The following is a 21,038-nucleotide window of genomic DNA, read 5'->3' as shown; positions in this document are numbered from 1 at the left end:
ATTCCAACATTCATTACTCGTAGAAATTGTAAATCGATTACACTATTGTTTGTCGTCATAATAACTAATGTTTACTTGTATTATAGTCAATAGGCTCACTCATAGTAATTTATTCACTACATTTTGCCTCGATTAAATTTAATGTATTGGGTATATGAGGAAAACGTGAACTAGAGAATCGGAAATCATTATATTAGAGATATGAAATTTAGACCAAGGTCTAGACCGATTTCACTCATACAGTCGGATGTACGGTCAGACAATCACCTGGAATTCAACACGCCTTGTCATCCGGATCATTTAGTTATATGTATATATAACTCGATATCTTTTTAGGTGTTAGAAACTAGCGTTAGGTGAACAAAACTTTTATACTCTGTTATATAATTAGTGTATCAAAATATTCGCGGAAAGATATATGAGTGCTAACTCATAGTCTGGATCTATTTTATTTATTAGTATAACAAGTGAATTAGTATAACAAGAAAATTCGTTAACTTCAGTTGTACCGAAACTATAACACTCTTCACAAATACGAATGATTCCTTACAGGAACGTAAAGCCGATCGTTCAGTTTGTATAGCAGCTATATACTATAGTGAACCGATTTTTTTGAAGGTTGCATTATAGCCTTAGACAACAACCCTTGCCAAATTTCATGAATATATCTCGTCAAACCCCAAAATGCCATCGTTCAGTTTGTATGACAGCTATATGCCATAATGGTCCGATATCGGCAGTTCCGACAAACAATGAACTTCTTGGTGAGAAAAGGAAGTGTGCGAAATTTCAGGCCGATATCTGAAAAACTGAGAGACTAGTTCACGTATATACAACGTACAGACGGACTGACAGACCTTATCATGCTAAACATTTATTTTTGCTAAGTTCTATTTCAATAGCTTTATCTGTGCATTCTTTATCTGTTGCCAAGTATCTTAACCCGATGAATTTAAAATGGTGGCATATAATATATATATAAAGTGGGAGTGGTTAGCATTTAATTTGATTCAAATCGTGTGTTAAGACATAATATTTCACCAAAGTGGGGTCAGTGCAACGCCCTTATCTTGGTCTTACATCGATTAATATGAAACCTTAAGCTTTTCGAACGGGATTTATAGCACTTAAAGTATTTTTTTAAGAGAAATATACGTTGTTATTATCCGATTTCACGCACAAGGTTGTTTGATATAATTTTAGTAGTTCTGGTTATCACCTGCATGTACAGACATAAGTATGGAATTCAACTTGTTTCGTCATCCTGTTCATCATTTTGCTATTGCTGCTTAAAAGTTTGCATTTTCAATGCGAACACGACAACGGAACATTGAAAATATTGCAGAAGTATTTTGGCACAAATCATTTAGTGAAGGGTGTGAAGTCGAAGTGAATTGATTCATACCGGTCGTCCATCTGGCTCTGTTTATGACGATAAAATCGAAAAAGTTAGAGAAACAGCGCTTGAAAATTGTGGTGTGGCCATCATCTATTATGTTTTCATTCATGATTTTGATTATAGTTATAGAAAGTGCTCCAAAAATGAGCCGCAACCGAAAACACCAAAACTCGTATTTTTAGTTTCATAGCTGCATATTCTGCAGATGATTGGCCGTCTGGAAGTCCAGTACATTGGACTACGGTTTGTGGTCAGAAGTGAAAAACATGGCCTGTCGAAGACCCCACAGAAATTTGGAAGGTCTCAAAATAAAAATAATTAGTTCGCGCAGCGTTGTCAGTACCAAAAAAAATTTATCATTTGAGTTTATTAATTAAAATTAACTTTATTAAACTATTATCAGAACTATTGGAAGGCATCTCGTCTTCTTGTTGGCTTCTCACAACTTATCTTCTAATTTAGACAAAATAACACAAATCTGGTATGACTAATTACCAATGGTGCTTGATTAAACGGTATTGTCAATGCATTTAAAAAGAAATATATTAGAAGCAAAGTATAAAAGTGGAAAGAGCTACTTTGCTAATACAAACAAGTGGCTTTCCATCGAAATACTAATATTTTTGCTCATATCTGAGTTTACCAACCAGTGACCGAACATCCTCAGTCTCTACAGTTTGTCGAAGTTGTTGGTAAGTCGCTTTTTAATAATTAATATTGATACAAAACTATATTTCCAGTCACCTATCAGTAAAAGGATAAATATCAACTCTTTCGTGGCTTTAGAAAGCGAATACGACCAGCTCTCGGTCGTCGCAAAAATAATGATGAAATGGTCTATGAAATTAAACATATACGTAAAAGTGTGTAGGACGAAAACGATTTTATACCTTATACGGCTAAAAACGCTGCTGACTTTGCAGCGTTCGGGAAAATACAGAGCACACAAAGTCGGCGAGACAAAAATAAGCTTGTTAAGAGCCAACAGAGGCTCCTCAAACAAAAAGTGAAAGATCAAGAGTTAAGATAAGGCTGAATAAATAAGTGCATTACTTTAGAAAATAAGTTAAATTTAGTTAATAATTACACTGGGCTACTCTGGTTTTGTTGCTTTAGACATAAGCTCGATTTAAGTACATTTTAGCGAGCAATTCGTGAAACTATTATTGATTTTGCTCTCGTTTATATTAATTTTAATTTATTTTTTCATTTTATATCACAAAAGTCGGAAAACATGAAACAAAATCATTAATATCTTCATAATGTTAGTTTAATATGACAAACAAGGACACTATATATTTTCTTCATTTCTATAACGCTCATTATATGAGCTCTTATCTTTATAATTTCTCAGCAGTCATCTGCCATCATGTGACGATCTCGGCGACCATGGTTCCATTTTCCCATCCCTTTAATTCGCCGGTGGAACCGCCTTCTTGTTACTCACTATAATTTCCTAAATTATACTTAAATTTATCCAAATAAATGCGGATATAGTTAAACTTGTTACTCGTATTTGCTTCTAGAATCTGAAGGTTGTTAGCATATTTTGCACAATTTCTTTATAATTTGATGCTTTACAGTGCCCAATGAAACTCACTTTCCGAATCAGTATAACTTTGATAAAATCTGCATCTTTCATTAATTGCCGTGTTTGAGGGTCATTAAATACTCCACCCTTTGACGTTTTCTTAATAAGCTGTGGACATTTTCTACAAATATATTTAAAACAATATCCTTCCTTGTCCAACGCTTTGAAAAATTGCTTCATCATTCTTACCTTGATATGTCATGGTCGAAGTGTGATTTTTACTCTATTTTGGTTTAACCGGCATTTAAAGAATTGCCTATAGGTCAAAAATCTTGCTTTTAATAAGCTACTTAGGTCCACTGTCTCACATTCAAATGAAGCAAGGGCACTTCGTGTGTACATCTGTTCCCTATTCGCACTAAAAAATTGCATTAACTTACTTTCTTGCGAAAGAAATGGATTTCGTTTTTCTAGACCTGCTACATATGTTAACAGTTAACATTCAGTACATAAAACAAAGTATTAACACATGGCAATTTGCACAGATGTGTAAGTAATATTGAAGATATTGTCAAATAACTGAGTTCCGAGGTGCTCTGCTGGGGTATGCGGGAGGGGAACACATGATGTTTTTATGCACGAAAAAGGTGCGCAGAATCCTTATCATGACTGGAAAAATATATGTTATAACAGAAGTCGATAATTGATCAAAATATAAGATATGCAATGATCATGAAAACAAAAGCACGTTCAATATCTTCATTAAAAATTCGTGATCTGGCAACTGAATGCATCAAAATTTGTTAATATATTTGTTTTTTTAGAGCTGTATTATTATACTATTATTATATGATGACAAGTTCTCGAATATTTTTCCTAATCTGTAAATATCTTTCTGCCTGTTTTTCGGACGGACCTGAACGTTCCAAGACCTTTTCGAGAACGTTGCGAGGCTAATTTTACAGAATTTTAGCGATATCTTGCGACTAATTTAGTATTCATAGTTGTTACCATTTCTATTTGTAGCATCGATAGAAGTTCTATGTTATTAATGGGGTCGTCTACCTTTCATAGTGAGATGTTTTGGGAACCAAAAACAATTTACAGATTTCGAAATTCTTTTATAGATTAGTCAGAATAGTGCCAAAACTTATAAAAACAATATATTTGAGTCGTATTGGGACATATACATTCGTCTTGAAGTTTTCTCACAATAAATTGAGACTACTCACTGTAATTATTTTAAATATGTTCAATCTGATATTACGTAATTCAAATAACGGGTAAAAGTAACTTTTGAGCAGAAAAAGTACACCTAAGCCATTAATTTTTCTTCTGAAAGTGACAGTGCTGCATAGTTTGCTATTCGGTTGTTTCAGCACATTTTCGTTTATGGGACCAATGCATCGTTTGGTTTATTGTTGGTATTAATATGTCTCGCTTAGTGTTTTTTGATGTGACGGAAGAAAGTGGGGTTTTACTTTTGTGATTTTTATGTTTATATTACATATCGCAAAGATAAAAAAACTCACCAAAGCCGATATTGCTAAAAATAAAGCATAGTAAGAGAAACAAGTAAGGAAGTGCTAAGTTCGGGTGTAACCGAACAGTAACTTGCATCAATCAAAGCCCGGGAAATTCACGTAGGTGCTAGCAAGTTTTTTTATAATAAAATGTTGCGAAAGAATTCAAAATTTATTATTCAAAGAAATCGTGAATAAATAATAATAAAATTTGGTATCTTTATGCCTTATATTGAAGGCCATTAACTTAAACTTAGTTTTATTGCTATAAACTCGACCAAAGAGGCTAAATTTAATATTTATTGAGTTAATGTGGAAAACGTCAACAAGAGGATCGGTATTCTTTATATTATATAATATTAAGGATATTTAAGTTAAGATCAAGGTACAGACCGATTCCATGCTAATTCACAGCTAAACCTCATAATTATTTAGAAAACTTATCCATTTAATTTCCATAAAATATTTTATTTTGACTGACCTGAACGAGCTGATTGAATTAATTTGGAAATTGCTCAGCCATACTTGACAATGTATATCAAGCAATTTTTAAATATATTATACCTATAACACACACTGAACGAAGAGAATATTCGGCATAAACGTTGTTAGAAAAACGAAAGTTATTATATGTAGTATATGGGAGTTGGAAGTATTTTAGCCAATACCACATTCTAGTAACATGCCACATACTAATAAAATTCTCCCTGGGTTTGATTAAGGTACCTCACATACCATCACCAATCTATATGAAGTAAAGTCAGCCGGATGTTCGAAAATTCTGATATTAATTATATTGGGGCTAGGTCAAGTTTTCACCCGATTTTATCCATTTTAGCCAAAAAGATACACTGTTATTAGAAAAGCACGAATTAACATCTCTCATTTTCATTGAGATAACTCACATATTGGCCGATAAGTCACCTGAAAGTTCGAAAATCTTTATATTTGAATGAAAATACTTTACATCATTCAATCCATTTTTGACAATTAAATGTATATTTTTCAGGAAAGAATTCTTTCCGAACTCCAATTATATAAGTTCCACAGTAACCAATATTAATGGTGCCTAAGGGCTTGAACAATTTTGGTTCGATTTGAACAATTTTCGGTCATTAAATTACATAATTTAAAAGAATTATTCGTGCAAAGTTTTGCCCCGTTATATTAATTGGTACTTTATATGTATACTCGAATGTGAAAGAATCAGATGGAATTTAAAGGTGTGTTATATGGAAAGCAGGCATGATTTAATCCCATTTCCTCCATTTTCATACTGTAACATAGATATATTAAAATAATGTTATGTACCAAATGTGGTCGAGCAGGTCCAGTGATATGTGATTTCGCTTAAATGCGGGCGGTGCCACGCCCATCGTCCAGTTTTGATGTCTGATCCTATAGATTCCTCCTGTGCCATACTTGCTGCAAAATTTAATGATCCTGACGCATTCAGTTATTGATTTATTGCACTTTTAGTAGTTTTAAATCAAACCGTTACATGGGGAGTGGGCGTGGTTATCATCCGATTTCATCTATGTTTACACTATCAGAAGAAGGTCTGGAAAATTTTGTCATGTGCAAATTTGGGTGATATAGCTTGAATGGTTTGTGAGATATAAGTTAACACGCGCTTTGTTAATTTCTGACCAATAAATGCTGACTTGACATTTGGGCCGACTTTTGATCAATACCAAAAATCGCTACTGGCTGTGTCAACAGCAAATAATAAAATAACTTCTAAACAGGAAATTACACTTTCATAACTTACTTTTGTAAAATCAGCGTCTACTGCATTAAATAAACTTGTAAACGGGAAATCGAATTCCTATTATTTTTGCTAAATTTATTAAGAATACTTTAGTAAGCAATTTATCATAGTTGTAAGTAGTATAAAAGTCAATCAATTAAAAATGTTAATTTAAGTTCTATACTGTCCGAATAAAAACAAAATACCTTTTTTTTAGTCCCTATAACTTAAAGGGACGTAACTTATATACATTAAACCTATTAGGGCGCGGAGCCATGAACACTTTTTAAAATATTATTATTGCAATTCATTGTACCACATTACAGTTTTTTATCTTAACTTCCGGCTTAGTTATCGTAATTTATAAGTTTTCGATTAATAGAGTTTTGTTGGCATGTTAGATTATATACTCTGTAGCAACATGTTGCGAGAGACTTAAACCACAAACTTCATTCTAATGGCAAAAGGAGGAGGGGTAGGCTTTTCTTTTTTGATTTACCAAAATAGGAGAAATTTGTTTCTGAAACGTTCAGTGCTTATAGTAATTTGTTCTTTGAACAAAGAAAATGTCACAAATAAAAGTCGATTTATACGAATATGCATATTAAATTAAAGTTTATTGACTATAACACAACGGTCTGTATATTTTCTTTTAGAACATAGTGTTTGCTATTATTTACTATTTTATCTCGTTCTTATTTGCCTTAATTGTTTTTGCATTTTATTTCGGGTTCTTTATGCCACATTCTTTTTGGTTGGTTTTGGTTTCGATAAAAAGTTCTAATCATACTTTTTTGTTTTTGTGTTTCTTTTCGTTTTTTTACATCATTACTTTTTTATGATACTTACTAGTATATTCCAATAATCTTTTAATGTGTGTATGTATATATATGTATAGTTATCAATTGAACTCCAAGTTTCAGTGATTTCATAATTTTTAAATCTTTCGTCTGCTATTTTGGCTGTTTCCTTTAAGTATATATATAATTATTTTAGTTACTAAACTAGCGACCAAAATGGCTGAATATTTATGACTATCATACTTATATAAACCGTGACTTAGCCATTCGCGCCGCTCAGTTGATTGCGACCATTGATCGGAGTAGGGATTTTCATAAGCAAACGCATTAAGCCTTTTCTAATTCTTCACTAAAAAAGTGTATATTGAAAGAGAGCAATGCAGTGCTTTAAGTGGAGTGTGGTTTTATTTTTGATAACAGAACTTCATTCGTGTGGTAAGTTTCATTTTATATGTATTTCTTGTATTTTTTAATGCAACTCTGTTTTATATTATTTTTCCATAGTAAGCCATCCACTCGGCATACGCATCGCTCCACTGGTCAAACAACACGAATCGCTTCAAGATAGTGAATTTGATGATTATGAGCTCGATGATGAAGTTGATAGTGAATCACGTGCTGATGATAGCCATGATAGAGCCGATCACTTGCTCAATGACAATATGAGGAATAATGATGACTTTTATGAGGACTACGACGACGCAAACGATTTAGGCGATAATGTTAACGATGAAAATGACGATGAAGTATTTAACGATAGTGATGATGATCATCACAATGAAGTTATTAAGGGGAATGATGTCGAGGACCATTCTTCAAATGAGGACATAGATCGGATACCTGGTTACCGACCTGATGTAGCTTTGACAAGTCCGTTGGAGTATTACAATTAAATTATATGAAGACTATGTATTCTTCATGAGTAGTGAATGCACTGAAATAACAGAAATTATTTATTTTCTTAAGTTAGTTGTAATAAACTTTACGTATGGTTGAAATGTTTGTATGTATAAAGGTTTAATATTAGAATTAAAATCAAACATTTGCAAACATTTTGCATTCTTTGGAATTTGCATACATAATACCAATTTTTTATATACAGAACAATTACATTTTTTTTATACTCTTGCATTATGTTGCTAGTTTTGTTCACCTAACGGTTGTATGTGCCACTTAAAACTAATCCAGACAGATAAAGGGTTATACATACACATATATAAATGATGAGGATGACAAGACGAGTTGAGATCCGGGTTGACTGTCCGCCCGTTTGTCCGTGCCACTGTAACTTGAGTAAAAATTAAGATATCTTAGGGAAATTTGGTACACATGTTCCTTGACACCATAAGAAGTTTGGTATTATAGATGAACTTAAATGGACCCCTGCTACGCCCACAAAATGCCATTAATCGAAAACCTATAAAATGACATAAATAAGCACTAAATTATACTTGTAATATAAACCTGTAATTTAGTACAGAAAGTTGCATTGGGAAGGGGCATCTATGATTAAAACAAAATTTCAAAATGGGCCTGGTCCTGCCAGCTATTAAGTTTAATGTATTTATCTTCTAAGTCATTCGAGCTAGATTATCAAGATTTGCACAAAATAAATACTTTGGACTCCTTCTGCGATGAAATTGGATGATAACCCCTTCCACTCTTCATATAACGGTTTTGCTAAAAACTATTTAAAGTGCGATAAATCAATATATAATTGCGTCAGAATATTAAATTTTACATCTGGGAGGGAAAAAGGGTGTCATTTAGCATCCGATGTCAAAATTATACGATGGGCGTGGCACCCACACATGTAGATGAAATCACATATCTCCGGAACTACTTTAACAATTTCAACCAAATTTAGTACATAGAACTATTTTAACAGTGCCATGTTACAGTGCGACACTGGGTGAAATTGGCCTACTTCCCATACAGCACAATTTTAAAATCCATATTATTCTTATAATTTCCAGTATATAAATCAAGCACTAATGATTATATCAGGACAAAACTTTGTACAAATAATACCTTTGAGGTATACAAAGTCTAAAAATTATCAAAATCGAACCATGACTGGTCAAGCTTGGTGCTAATTTATTACCGTAAATAACGGTTAATATTTGAGATACATGATTTCAATTGGGAGAGAGTATTTTTCTGATAATAGTATGCATGCAAATAAAATTAAGTGGATGTATTTTCCTTAAAATGAGTAAAATCGGGTTAAAACTTGCCCTAGCCCCCGTATAACTGAACACAGAATTTACCAACATCCGGTTGATTTTTCTCCATATATGTTGGTTGTAGTATGGTTGCCAACAATAAATTAAATCGGGTCAATACCACCCATATCTTTCACATATGTAATATAAAGTTTTCAAACCTCTGCTCTTATACCATAAACAAGGTGTCAAAAAGTAAAAGTAAAAAAAATGTATTCAAAGTATTGACCATTGCTTTTTACACATTTTGACCTCCTTTCTGGTAATTTGTGGATATCATGCCAATAGAAATGTTCGTCTTTTAAAGCAAACCAAACAGACACTAAATTTTCGACTTCTGCGTAGGAATCGAAGTGCTGCTCAGCCAATGCGCGTACCACCGATGAAAACAAATGGTAATCGGAAGGTGCCAAGCCTGGTTAATACGGCGGGTGAGGTAGCAGCTACTATTAAAGTACTTTGATTGTATCCTGAACCGATTTTGCTTTGTGTGTAGGTGCATTGCCGTGTGACAAAAAAACTTTCCCGTGTCTCCTGGCCCATTCTGGTTGTATTTCGATCAATGCATGTTTCAAATTGATCATTTGTTGTCTATAGCGATTAGCATTAACAGTTTCATGACCGAAGTTTCTGATCCCACCAAACACAGAGCATTGCCTTTTTATCGATCTGCAAAGATGTTTAGTATTCTTAAAACAAATCCATTTTTCATCGCCAGTGACAATTCGATGCAAAACTGATTTTCTTTCATGTATTTGAAGAAAAATTTCACACGTTTTTTTCGTTTCTCCATTTATCTTTAATTCAATTCATGTGGTACCCATTTTCTATACTTTTGGATCATTCCCATAGCTTTTCAACGGTGTGAAATTGTTAGTTGCGCAACATGGCTGCCATTTGCTTTTGACTCAAAGTATCATCTCCATTCAATAATGCTGCAAGCTTCGGCGTCTTCAAACTTTTTTGGTGGTGGTCTATCTCGTTCTTCATTTCTCACATCAAAATCATTATCCCTGAACCGTTTAAACCTTCTTTTGCATTTTGCTCAATGACTGTACGGTTATTGAAAAAGATTGTCAGATATCATAGGTACATAGTAAAAAGAAAAAAAAATTAAAAAAAAAAAATATTTTTATTATAGTTTAATGCCAAAAATATGTAAATTTAGTATACGAATTACCCCAATTCCCAAATACTACTATATTGATTTTCATTATTCTAACAACCTTGTGCCAAACATGTTGTTCAATGTGTGAGTTATATATTTATAAAATTGCTTGAAAATATGATCTTAAGTGTACCCATCCCTCTTTCTGTCCTCAATACAGCCCGTATAATAATTTCCGACTTTCCACCTGACAAAATGTGTGATACTTTAATAAAATTAAATGAACCAGTTTTTTTAAAAATTGTGTGGGAATATGAATGAAATTGGTCTAGACTTTGACTCAACCTTATCATGTATCCTCTGGTTGACGTTTTCACATCAACTCATTATATTAAGTTTAGCTTCTTCATTTCTACATTTTTTTAATATTACCATCGCCTGATGATATTTCCTTATACAATATATGTTATAAGATTCATTAGAAACATGTAAGCAAGGGCTAAGTTCGTTTGTATCCGAACATTTTATACTCTGCAACTTGCAGGAATCAAAGGTCTACAGGTGCTGGCAAAACTTTATATTTAAAAAAAATGTTACGAAAGAATTAAACATTTATTATTCAAAGAAATCGTGAATAAATTACTATCAAATTTGGTATTTTATATCTCATATCGGACGAACATAACATATAGCTGCCATGCAAATAGACCGATCAAAATCCAGACAAAGAACTTTTGTATACTCTTTTATATTCTCGTATAAAATGCAACTGTTAAGGGTATTATAGCTTCGGAGCAGTCGAGCTTAACGTTGTTTCTTCTTTTTATTGCCGACGAATACTCTCTTAAAATGAAAAATGGTAGACCAGTGAAATTTCGAATGATATGAGTAGGCATTTGCACCATATGTAATATTTCCTTCTTTCTTTTGAATTTCTCCGCTTTTTCTTGTACTTGTGCGCATGCGTGAATTTCACTTTTTCATTTCTGCACTTTTATAATTTCTGTGCGAGGTTTCTTCAATTACCTCAAGTGGTTTATGCATTCAGGCGTTACTTTGTTGAACTACATATATATCTTCAAACGTACGTATGGGCATGTAAAGGTTTGTTAGATTTACAAACAAGGGGCTGGTGACTTGTTGTTATTGCTTCATTTTGCCTTTTAATGCTGAACGTGGAGAAAAGGTAAACAGCAATGAATGGTTCGCATTTGAATATTTTGCACGCATTTCGGCACATTTGTAATGAATTTCGTTCGAAAGCTACTCGCATGTGCGTCGCTGTCATTGCTGATAATTGCTAGATGAGCTGTTAAGGGGGTAAAATATACAAAGCCCTTATTGTTGTTGTTGCTGTACACATTGTAGCTGCGTACTAAGCAAATACCTGGTGGCAATCTAACTGTTTTCGTTGCACGCTTTTTATTTTCCAATAAAGCAAATTTTTTTCTTCTAAGCGTGTATACAGGCGTTACCCACTTAAAGTGCTAGCCTAGCAACATTCATGTGTGCTATGTAAGATCCACTGTTACGTTTCATGTAACTAGACGCCGTAAATGCTCGGTCATTGCTCATGTGATCACTTGCTCAATGGCATATCGATTTTTCTAAGCTGTCGTATAAAAGCGGCTCCCTTGGCCAGATAATCTATCAAAGTTCAATTAACTTTCTTACTGATCACACCCATTGGAAAGTTCTTTTACCGTACGGCACAGGAAAAGTAGTTCCAAATGAAGTATAACGCACTCATATTTGTCCTTTTGGCTACCTTGGTGCTGTGCGCACAAGCTGAGCCCGAACCGGAACCCAAGCCAGAGCCAGAACCCGCCAAAGGTATGTACCAATGCAATACGTTTAATATATATATTAATACAAATCATTATTTTCTAGGGCAACGCGCTGTTTTCCCAAGCTTCCGTTCCGTCGCTGATGTGAAAGAAGCTCGCAATGCTGAAAATATTGAGGATGAAAGTGACGTCGAAGCCGAAGTCGATGCGAGTGCTGATGAAAACGCCACACCCAATAAGGGTGCTAATGCATCAAGCGGTCGTTTGTTTTTGAAGAAATTCTTACTCTTCAAGAACATGTTCGGTCAACAACAACAACAGCCCGTCATTCCCATTGTTATCGCCGGTGGAGGTTCAGGAACTTCACCAACTGCTAGCACTTCACCCACCTCCACTACAGTCACCTCCACAGGTTCCATACCAACAGCAACCGGTACAGTCAGCACCTCACCCACAACATTATCTCGTGCCGATGCACTCAAACGTCATGAGGAGCAGGCGTTGGAAGACGCTGCTGCCGCGGTGGACGAACAAGAATTGCAGGCCGCGCTCGCTGTCGGCGCCCAAGAATATGTAGTGACAGATCAGGAGATTCGTGGCACATCCGAATCTAAGGCCACCCGAAATCCGGCACGTGTCAATTTACGTCGCCCTGGTGCTAAGAAAGGTCAATTGGTGACTGTTCGCATACCACCAAAATATCGTAAATATTTTAAGAATGGTCAGAAAGTAATGTTGAACACCAGCAATCGTCCCGGTAAACGACGTGTGGTGCAAAAGAAACGCATCAATCGTGTGCGCAGGCGGAAGGGCGGCAAAAGACGTCGCGTCCAGAATTAATTTGAGGCAATCAATGTATTCTACATACATACATATGTTTAATGCTATAGAAAGGAAACAAAAGCTTGCATCGTAGTTTATTATGAAACGCTCTTGAAATGTTGCGATTAACTTATTTATTATTTTGCATTGAAACTTAAATAAAATAACATTTTTAGAGTAAAAGCGGAGTCTAAGTTCATTGTGATTAATATTTTCGTTATGTCGTTATGTATAAATCTTATCAAAGGCATAACGGAAGTGTTTCGCTTTTTTTTTCTGAAACTTTTTTTTGTAAATTCCAACCACCGAGAAAGGCGTTTCCTAAAATATGACTTATAGCTCTTTTTAAATTTTTGTTTTTATGCTTTCTACTTGACCTGATTAAGTCCGCATCAAATATGTTATTATTTTATGAAGTGTAATTTGTATTGCTTACCTGGAATATTTTTCTTGGATATAATTAGATTGATATTAAGATTACGGTTAGTTAAATGTTTCAGTCTCAAACAACGCAAAATTAAAACAACTAAAATTTTTTTGTGTTTTACAACTTACAACTAATTTTAGTTGAAATTGTACTGATATGGCCACCTTAAAATAGATGACATTTCAAGTTATTTATTTACCCAATTGTTGTCAGATTTTAATGTTATTGACAACCGTACTAGAAAGTTGTAACAATTCAACTCTTGACCTGTAAAGCGTGAAATGATATAAATCGTCATTGTTTTCTTGCCTTGACTTTCAATAATTTTCGGTTGGTATCAACGGCAGTCAAGGCCGGGTGCAAGAATTTTAGGGTGACATTTTGGCCAATTTTCTTTACGTATGTTATTTAGTTGTTAGAAATGCAAAAAAAAATATTGTATAATTTTCATCAAAATTGTAGAAACAACATAGATTATAAACAAATATTAGTAGAGGCAAGTGAATTATCAGAAGCAATAAACGTACCATTAACATTGCAATCGGAAACCACACCAGTTCGCTTGAGGAAACAGAAAAGACAGTTCAACTACGAGAGGGAAGATGAGCCAATTCGTTATGCTAAGCCATTTTAAAATAAATTTCTATTTTGCCATTATTGAAATATACGATCAGTTTCAACAATTGGGATTTTTATTTAATATTAATCAACTGCAAACTTTTACACACACAGCCATTTTTGAACATTGTAAAAAAGTGGAAATGTGATTAACGGTGAACTGACAAATATAATAATTGTCATAAAAATTGCTCATAACAGTACATCACTGAACGTTTTAAACTATATTTGTTCATGCACTGTGCCGGTGGTTAGTAAAGAGGGCAGTTTCTCTAAATTGAATGTTATCAAACCCCACCTGCACTCTTCAATAACTCAAGAAAGACTGGCAGGCTTGGAAACATTATCAATTGAAAATTAAGTGGTAAACCTAATATGTATATTAGCCTCTGTATAAAACATTGTTGTTCTTTAGCAAATTATCGCACTTTAAGTAGTCTTTTTCTACCAAATTTTGTTAAGATAGTCTACAGCTGGCTTTATACTTGCATTGAATATTTTATAAGATGGTGCGAATTGACCTTTTTAAATGGCATCTGTATACCCCTGCGGTTTATGTCCCTCTGTATTTCATTCAACGTAATATAAGTTCATTCATTTATTTCATTAAATTCATATTCACTGTAAACATTTGAAGGGCGCGACAACAATAATATTCCGCCTATAACAATATTGTCAATAAATGGGAAGAACATGATTGCCAAGTTCGAGAAATATATTTAGATTTATATTTACTTTCATTTTATTTGCATTCATTATTTTATAAACTACAAAGAACCAGTTGGTTGACAAAAGTCTGTGCAATATGTGTGAAAAGCATAAGGAGTAACTGAATGCAGCAACAGGTTGGATATGAAAGTTTTCTAATTCACTTTCCTTCTAAAGAATTAAATGATATTAAACAAAACACAAAAAACGTTAACTTCGCCTGCACCGAGAATATAATACCCTTCACAGCTGCATTTTTTAGAGCATAAAGGAGTATAAAAATACATTTATCTAGATTTTGATCGGTCAATATGTGTGACAGCTAAATGTTATAGTGGTCCATGCAAGTGCTGGACTCCGATCGTTCAGTTTGTATGACAGCTGTATGCTACACAGAGCATTGCCTTCTTACCGAATCGATTTGTTTTTGCAGTCGACGTTGATGGTTGTCCCGGATTAACCCATGATTTTCTCAATTTACGATCCTTAAAATAAATCCATTTTTAATCACCAGTGACTGTTCGATGTAAAACTAATTTTCTTTCTTGTCTTTGAAAAAATTTCACAAGGGTGTTTCATTCAATTCATGAGTCACTCATTTTCCACACTTTGGATCCTTCCCTAGCTTTCAAACGATGTGAAATTGTTTGTTGTGCAACATGGCTGCCATTTGCTTTTGACTCAAAGTCTCATCTCCATTCAATAGTGCTTGCAGTTCGGCGTCTTCAAACTTTTTTGGTGGTCTTCCACGTTCTTCATTTCTCCCATCAAAATCATTATCTGATCATGAACCGTAATATTTTTATTTAAACACAAACATTGCGTACTAATTTAAGATCTAGTAAACATAGCGATTTTAAATTTCAATGAACATAATTTTTTCCATTTCATTTTATTTATTATTACACAAATACGAGTAACGAAGCCAATTCCTGTATACTGTACTTCTAAAAAATCTAAAATCAGGGATGCCATCTACCTTTTTAAAGCAAACTGCGATCACTAACCATACGCAATATAAAATACTAAGCCATGGCTAGTACTACGGAAATAAATGTTAAAGTGTTATATTGTTTTAAAGTTTTCAGCACCTATAGAAGGAAAGCAAACATAACATTGAATCTTGTTGCTGTTTTTCTCCACCTCTACCCGATCAATGCGCCTGGTAATTAGTAAATAAATAAAATGAAGCTTTCACAAAATAACAAATTTGTTAACATTTAAATTTCCTAACTAAAGTATTCTGCAAGCTTTTGCTCATTATCATACTTGCCCTTAACCGGCCTATAGTGATATTTTTTTATATGTATTGTATAAGCGTATCTCTCAGAATACTTCTAGAACTTTATCAAAAATATGGTTATAATAGAGCAATTTGGTAAATTTTTCGACTACTTAATTGAGTCGATTGCTACTTAAGTCCATCAGAAAAGTACGTTCACATTAAATATAGGTCAACAGCCACCATTACATATGCTTAAAATATATTGTTTCATAAGTGATTGAAATGAATAAGATTGCATACATCCACGCATTCATATACACAATCTTTATAAGAACGTTGAATAACCATCAAACAGTGGCCAATTTTTGACAGCTTATTTACACAAGTGAAATAGGTACATGCCTTGTTACATCTACGAGTACGAAATTTGTATGTAAAAAGATCGAGACAAGTGGCTGATTGAGTACTTAAACTACTGGCATAGAACATGATTTGCAAAAAAATTTATAGAAAATCATTTATTGAAGTTCTATAAATTTCTGTAACCTTTCTGTTCGATTCTCAATTGAAAACGATTACTAAAGGTGAATGGAGCCAGAAACAGTGGCAATCAATTAAAAAAATTTAATACAAAATTTTAAAAACAAAATGTTCAAAAGACATTGTGCATCACTTTTATTAGTGATTAGTGTGCTAAATTCCCTGTTAGATGGTAAGAAATTATGAAAAAAATAGTTATCTAACAAAATCAAAAATACCGACTTTTACAGTAAATGCCGCTGCTGTATCGCACATTGCCTTCATGAAAGATGCCAATTTCAAGCCGAAGTGTCCTTTAGCTGTGGAAACAGATCCGTTACAAAAGCCCCTGGTATTACTGCGTTTGTCACAATCCTCATTGGACTCTACAAATGGGGAATTAGCGGAGAAAGAAGCGGATATGGATGTGGACGAAGAAAACGAAGATGAAATTGAAGAAGAGCCTCATCCAAATGGTTACACACTTGTTGAGCTCAACAAAGCGCAGTTGCAAAAACTCATCACCAGCAACAAACTACAGTTAGTGGAGAAGCCGGATACAAGCTCATACATAGGAATGATACAGGTGCACAATGAGGATGCGGACGATTGGGATGACGATGAACGCTCGAAAAAACGTCCCTGGCGTAAAATTCAACGTATTATACGTCGGCAGCTTATAAAGAAACCGAAGCGATATTTCAAAAAAATTGCTCATCAAATTGGTTAAATCATAAGAAAGCAAGTGAATATTTGGATGAAATAAAATGATGAATGACTTTCTCAACAATTCCGATTGTATTTTCTATTTTTACTCGTTTAAACTCGTTTACTGGATCAGGGTAGGATGAAACCCATTGGAAACGTTAGATAAAATAACAAATATTAAAGGAAAAACAATTTACGGCCGATCTGAGACCGGGGAGAAGAAAGAAAGGGGTGAAGTTGTAAGTAAAAAAAAGATCTAAGTCTTTAGTGTTAACACCTTTCTCAAATAACCTCAAAATTGAAGTAAAAAAATTTAAATATACGACCCGACCACACCGTACTTTTTATTTAAAATATTACATATACATGTATAAATATATATATTATTATATAAATATATATATTATTTCTACTTACAGTCGAAAAAAACCTAATTTTCAATCAAAATTCCTCACGCCAAAATATCAAATTATTTTAAAGAGTCAGTAGTCCTTATGTTTGTTGAAACCTCTACCCTCTGACAGAATTCATACGTTACAATAGTAAATTATCTCAGCAAAAGTTTATCTCTCTCGACCCACTCTGCTGTTTCTGTCGCAACCACTCTACCCGTAGGACATGATCATAATTAAAAACTAACTGTTGCATCTTAGTAGTATTTCGATTGCTGAGGTTGCGAAATTGTTTACATTAGCTATTCGAGGGCAAAGAAGGCGAAGTTGACTCAAATCACTCAAGTGTATTGTAAGATGTCGGATCCCAATAGTGGGCGATGTCACGACCGTTGCGCAAATTGTAAACATACAGCGTATACCAATAGGAATGACATGATTTGGACAGCTCGTGGAGGTCATGTTTGCTTACGGATTTGTGTCAGTAAGGTTTGCCGCTTGGAAATTGTCTAAGCTTATTACGCAAATTCACGTTCTTCGAAAAAATCATCTTCTCAGTTTAGGCCTATTTTAGTCTTAACGGCTTCGTCATTAACAAAAAAGTTGTCGCTATTGGGATGAGTCAAATCTTCGTATGGTTCGATAAACGCAATTGCATCCCCAAAAATGTACCGTTTAGTACGGACTATGGTATACTGGCATCATCGAGCCTTATTTCTTTCGGAATGAGGCAGGAAACGCCGTTACATTCAACGCGGAGGTTCTCTATTTCCAACAAGACGGTACGCGATCTCATGTTTCACGTCTAAACATGGACACCTTGCGTGCAAAGTTTGCCGACTCGTTAAATTCGAGAAATAGCCCAGTCAAATGGCCACCAAGATCATGCGATTTAACGACTCTAGATTATCTTTTCTAGGGTTGTATTAAATCAAAGGCTTACGCCAATCAACCTGCAATGCTTGAGGAGCTCGTGGACAACATTCAGCGCACTATAGCTGAAACTCTAGCCGAAATACAGCCGTTGTAGTCATTTGGCCGATATTATGTTCGAATCCTAAGTGGCATAAAATTATCTACTAACTAAAATTGACTAATAGTCTTTACAAAGTGATCAGAATTTTAGTAGTTCCGAACATTACTGTTATATGACCACATATCATTCTTACAATGATCGGCCATTGATACAGATATCTATCGGGATAATAAACTGGTTGTTGCAATCGCATGGAAAACTTCCATCTAAATTACAGCTCTTGGAATTAGCTTATACAATTACTGTTTTTCATTGCATACCTTTGGGCATTTGAGTATTAATTCAAGATACTCTCAAAAAACTCAAATTTATCAGTATGTTGAGTAATAAGCTAGACTGAGTGAGTGAGAACCACGCAAACGTTTATTTTGTACTTCTTATCTCTGGGGCTGAGGCAGAGAACTTAAAATTGTTAAAACAAAATTGTTTTAAGTTCTCTGGCTGAGGTTAGTTAGCAAAATCTGCGATCACTCAGTTGCGAATAAACCACTTACTAATTTACTCAGCACTCGTGCGTACCGGATCGATCGTTTGTTTGTTGATTTGTTCGTCGCGTATTTTGTTTGAGTTCTTGTCGCCAAATTTTGAGCTTTGTACCGCCATAGCCGCGTCAAGACCATTTGTTTGTGTGATTACATTTTAAAACAATATCTGCCTTTGAATATTTTTGTTGCTGTGCGTCAGCCCATAATTTTTATCGCTTCGTTTTTGGCAAATATTTTGGCATTTATTTACATTTTATAATAGAATATTCGTGGCGGTTAAGGGGGAGTGTGCACACATCTGCAAAGAAACAAGTAAGAACTGAACCTGTTTGATCTTCTTATATTTGTTTACGAGTGCGATCAGCTGTGAATAGTTTTTAGACTCCAACATGGTACTGCTGGGAAAATTAGCAATTGTTACAGGTGAGCATAGCAAATGAATAAGAAAAGTAATTATTTTTCTTATCGAGTTCTTTTACGTAATTAGCCGCATTTGTATGCAATATATTGTTGTTTCCTTTGTATTGTTTCATTACTTTTAATACAATTCACGATACAATTTGCCGGCACATGTGTTACATTCCGCTTTATTGCCATATACCAAATACCAAACAAACTCACACACACATGCACACGCCGTGTAATTTTCTGTAGGCGCTGGTTCTGGCATTGGGCGCGCTACCTGTCGAGTGCTAGCAAGAGAGGGTGCTCGAGTGATCGCAGCTGATCATAATTTTAAAGCCGCTACGCAAACAGCCAGAGATATTGGAATCGGTAAGTATTTACGTCCGCCTACATGTATGCAATATATTATAAACTTTTTCCAATGTGTACAGATCATGTTGTTGCATTGGAGGTGGATGTGGCTTCAATGGAGAGTGTGACTAAGGCGGTTGCTGCTTCCATTGCGCAATTCAAGCAACCACCTTCGATTGTCGTCAATTCGGCAGGTATTACACGTGATGGCTACCTGCTCAAGTTGACCGAGAAGGACTATGATGATGTGTACAAGGTGAATTTGAAAGGCACTTTTATGATGGCTCAACAATTTGCGCGCGCCATGATTGAGCATCATATACGTAACGGAAGCATTATAAATATATCGAGTATTGTGGCACGCATTAGTAATCCTGGCCAAGCTAATTATGCTGCGACAAAAGCTGGTGTCATTTCACTTACTGAAATTGCGGCCAAGGAGTTCGGAAAGTTTGGCATACGCGTAAACGCGATATTGCCTGGCTTCATTAATACGCCCATGGTTGAAGTGGTACCGGATAAGGTTAAGGAAGATGTTTTGCGCCGTTGTCCAATGGGTCGTCTGGGTCGGCCGGAGGAAATCGCAGAAGTCATTGCATTCCTAGCGTCTGAAAAGTCATCGTATGTGAATGGCTCAGCGATTGAGGTAACCGGTGGATTAAAGTAAACAAAATGTGATAGAGCTTTCAATGCTTATTGAAACATTTCGAAATTATAAAACTTTCCAGTTATGAAGCGTTCCTCAGTAAAGTGTCTAAAATGCAGAAAATTTTCTGTTAAAGAGATATTCTAAATTGATATACTTGTACATGTAAGAATCGTGCATTTATTGTTCTTAATTTTTAGTATCAAAATTTTAAATAAATTATCCGTTGATGTGTTATTAATATAATTGTTTTTATATTCAAATTTATAAATATAGATATAGGTGCATAAAGTACGAAGGCATAATATTAAATACCTAATTTGTCACCAACTTACTTTATATTTTTAGGTAGCACTGTTAAAAGAATTCGACAGCATTTTCAATTTTGACATAAATCGAGAACAATGACGATAATTAAAATTTAAAATAGTTATATTTAGAAGAATTAAATTAATTTTTACTCTCGTCCTAAAATTACTAAATTTCTGTGTTCTGAGTCTGAGTTCTGAGTTTTTCAAGTTAATCCATATTACCAATTTTAAAAAATCTAAAAAGTGATTTACTAAAATTCTT

General features: G+C 34.3%; 4 protein-coding genes across 4 annotated transcripts; all 4 read left to right on the top strand.

Annotated features, from left to right (window-relative positions):
- The first annotated feature begins 7,251 nt into the window (after positions 1–7,251).
- LOC118682573 (origin recognition complex subunit 5) lies at positions 7,252–8,053 on the top strand. Its single transcript, XM_036371647.2, has 2 exons — positions 7,252–7,438; positions 7,508–8,053. Exons 1-2 carry the CDS (start codon positions 7,381–7,383, stop codon positions 7,894–7,896), a joined length of 447 nt encoding a protein of 148 aa, XP_036227540.1. The 5' UTR covers positions 7,252–7,380; the 3' UTR covers positions 7,897–8,053.
- Positions 8,054–12,002: 3,949 nt separating this feature from the next.
- Positions 12,003–13,159, top strand: LOC106615737 (uncharacterized). The gene is made up of 2 exons (XM_014232066.3): positions 12,003–12,169; positions 12,227–13,159. Exons 1-2 carry the CDS (start codon positions 12,067–12,069, stop codon positions 12,961–12,963), a joined length of 840 nt encoding a protein of 279 aa, XP_014087541.1. The 5' UTR covers positions 12,003–12,066; the 3' UTR covers positions 12,964–13,159.
- Positions 13,160–16,512: 3,353 nt separating this feature from the next.
- LOC106615743 (uncharacterized) lies at positions 16,513–17,192 on the top strand. The gene is made up of 2 exons (XM_014232073.3): positions 16,513–16,635; positions 16,694–17,192. Exons 1-2 carry the CDS (start codon positions 16,572–16,574, stop codon positions 17,170–17,172), a joined length of 543 nt encoding a protein of 180 aa, XP_014087548.3. The 5' UTR covers positions 16,513–16,571; the 3' UTR covers positions 17,173–17,192.
- Positions 17,193–19,042: 1,850 nt separating this feature from the next.
- Positions 19,043–20,711, top strand: LOC106615742 ((3R)-3-hydroxyacyl-CoA dehydrogenase). The gene is made up of 3 exons (XM_014232072.3): positions 19,043–19,486; positions 19,718–19,837; positions 19,900–20,711. The coding sequence occupies exons 1-3, from the start codon at positions 19,453–19,455 to the stop codon at positions 20,484–20,486; spliced, it is 741 nt and encodes a 246-aa protein (XP_014087547.1). The 5' UTR covers positions 19,043–19,452; the 3' UTR covers positions 20,487–20,711.
- The last annotated feature ends 327 nt before the right edge of the window (positions 20,712–21,038 follow it).

The sequence above is a fragment of the Bactrocera oleae genome, chromosome 5 (genome assembly GCF_042242935.1).
Source record: "Bactrocera oleae isolate idBacOlea1 chromosome 5, idBacOlea1, whole genome shotgun sequence".
Classification (NCBI taxonomy): Eukaryota; Metazoa; Arthropoda; class Insecta; order Diptera; family Tephritidae; genus Bactrocera; species Bactrocera oleae.
This window is presented reverse-complemented; position numbering and strand designations above follow the sequence as displayed.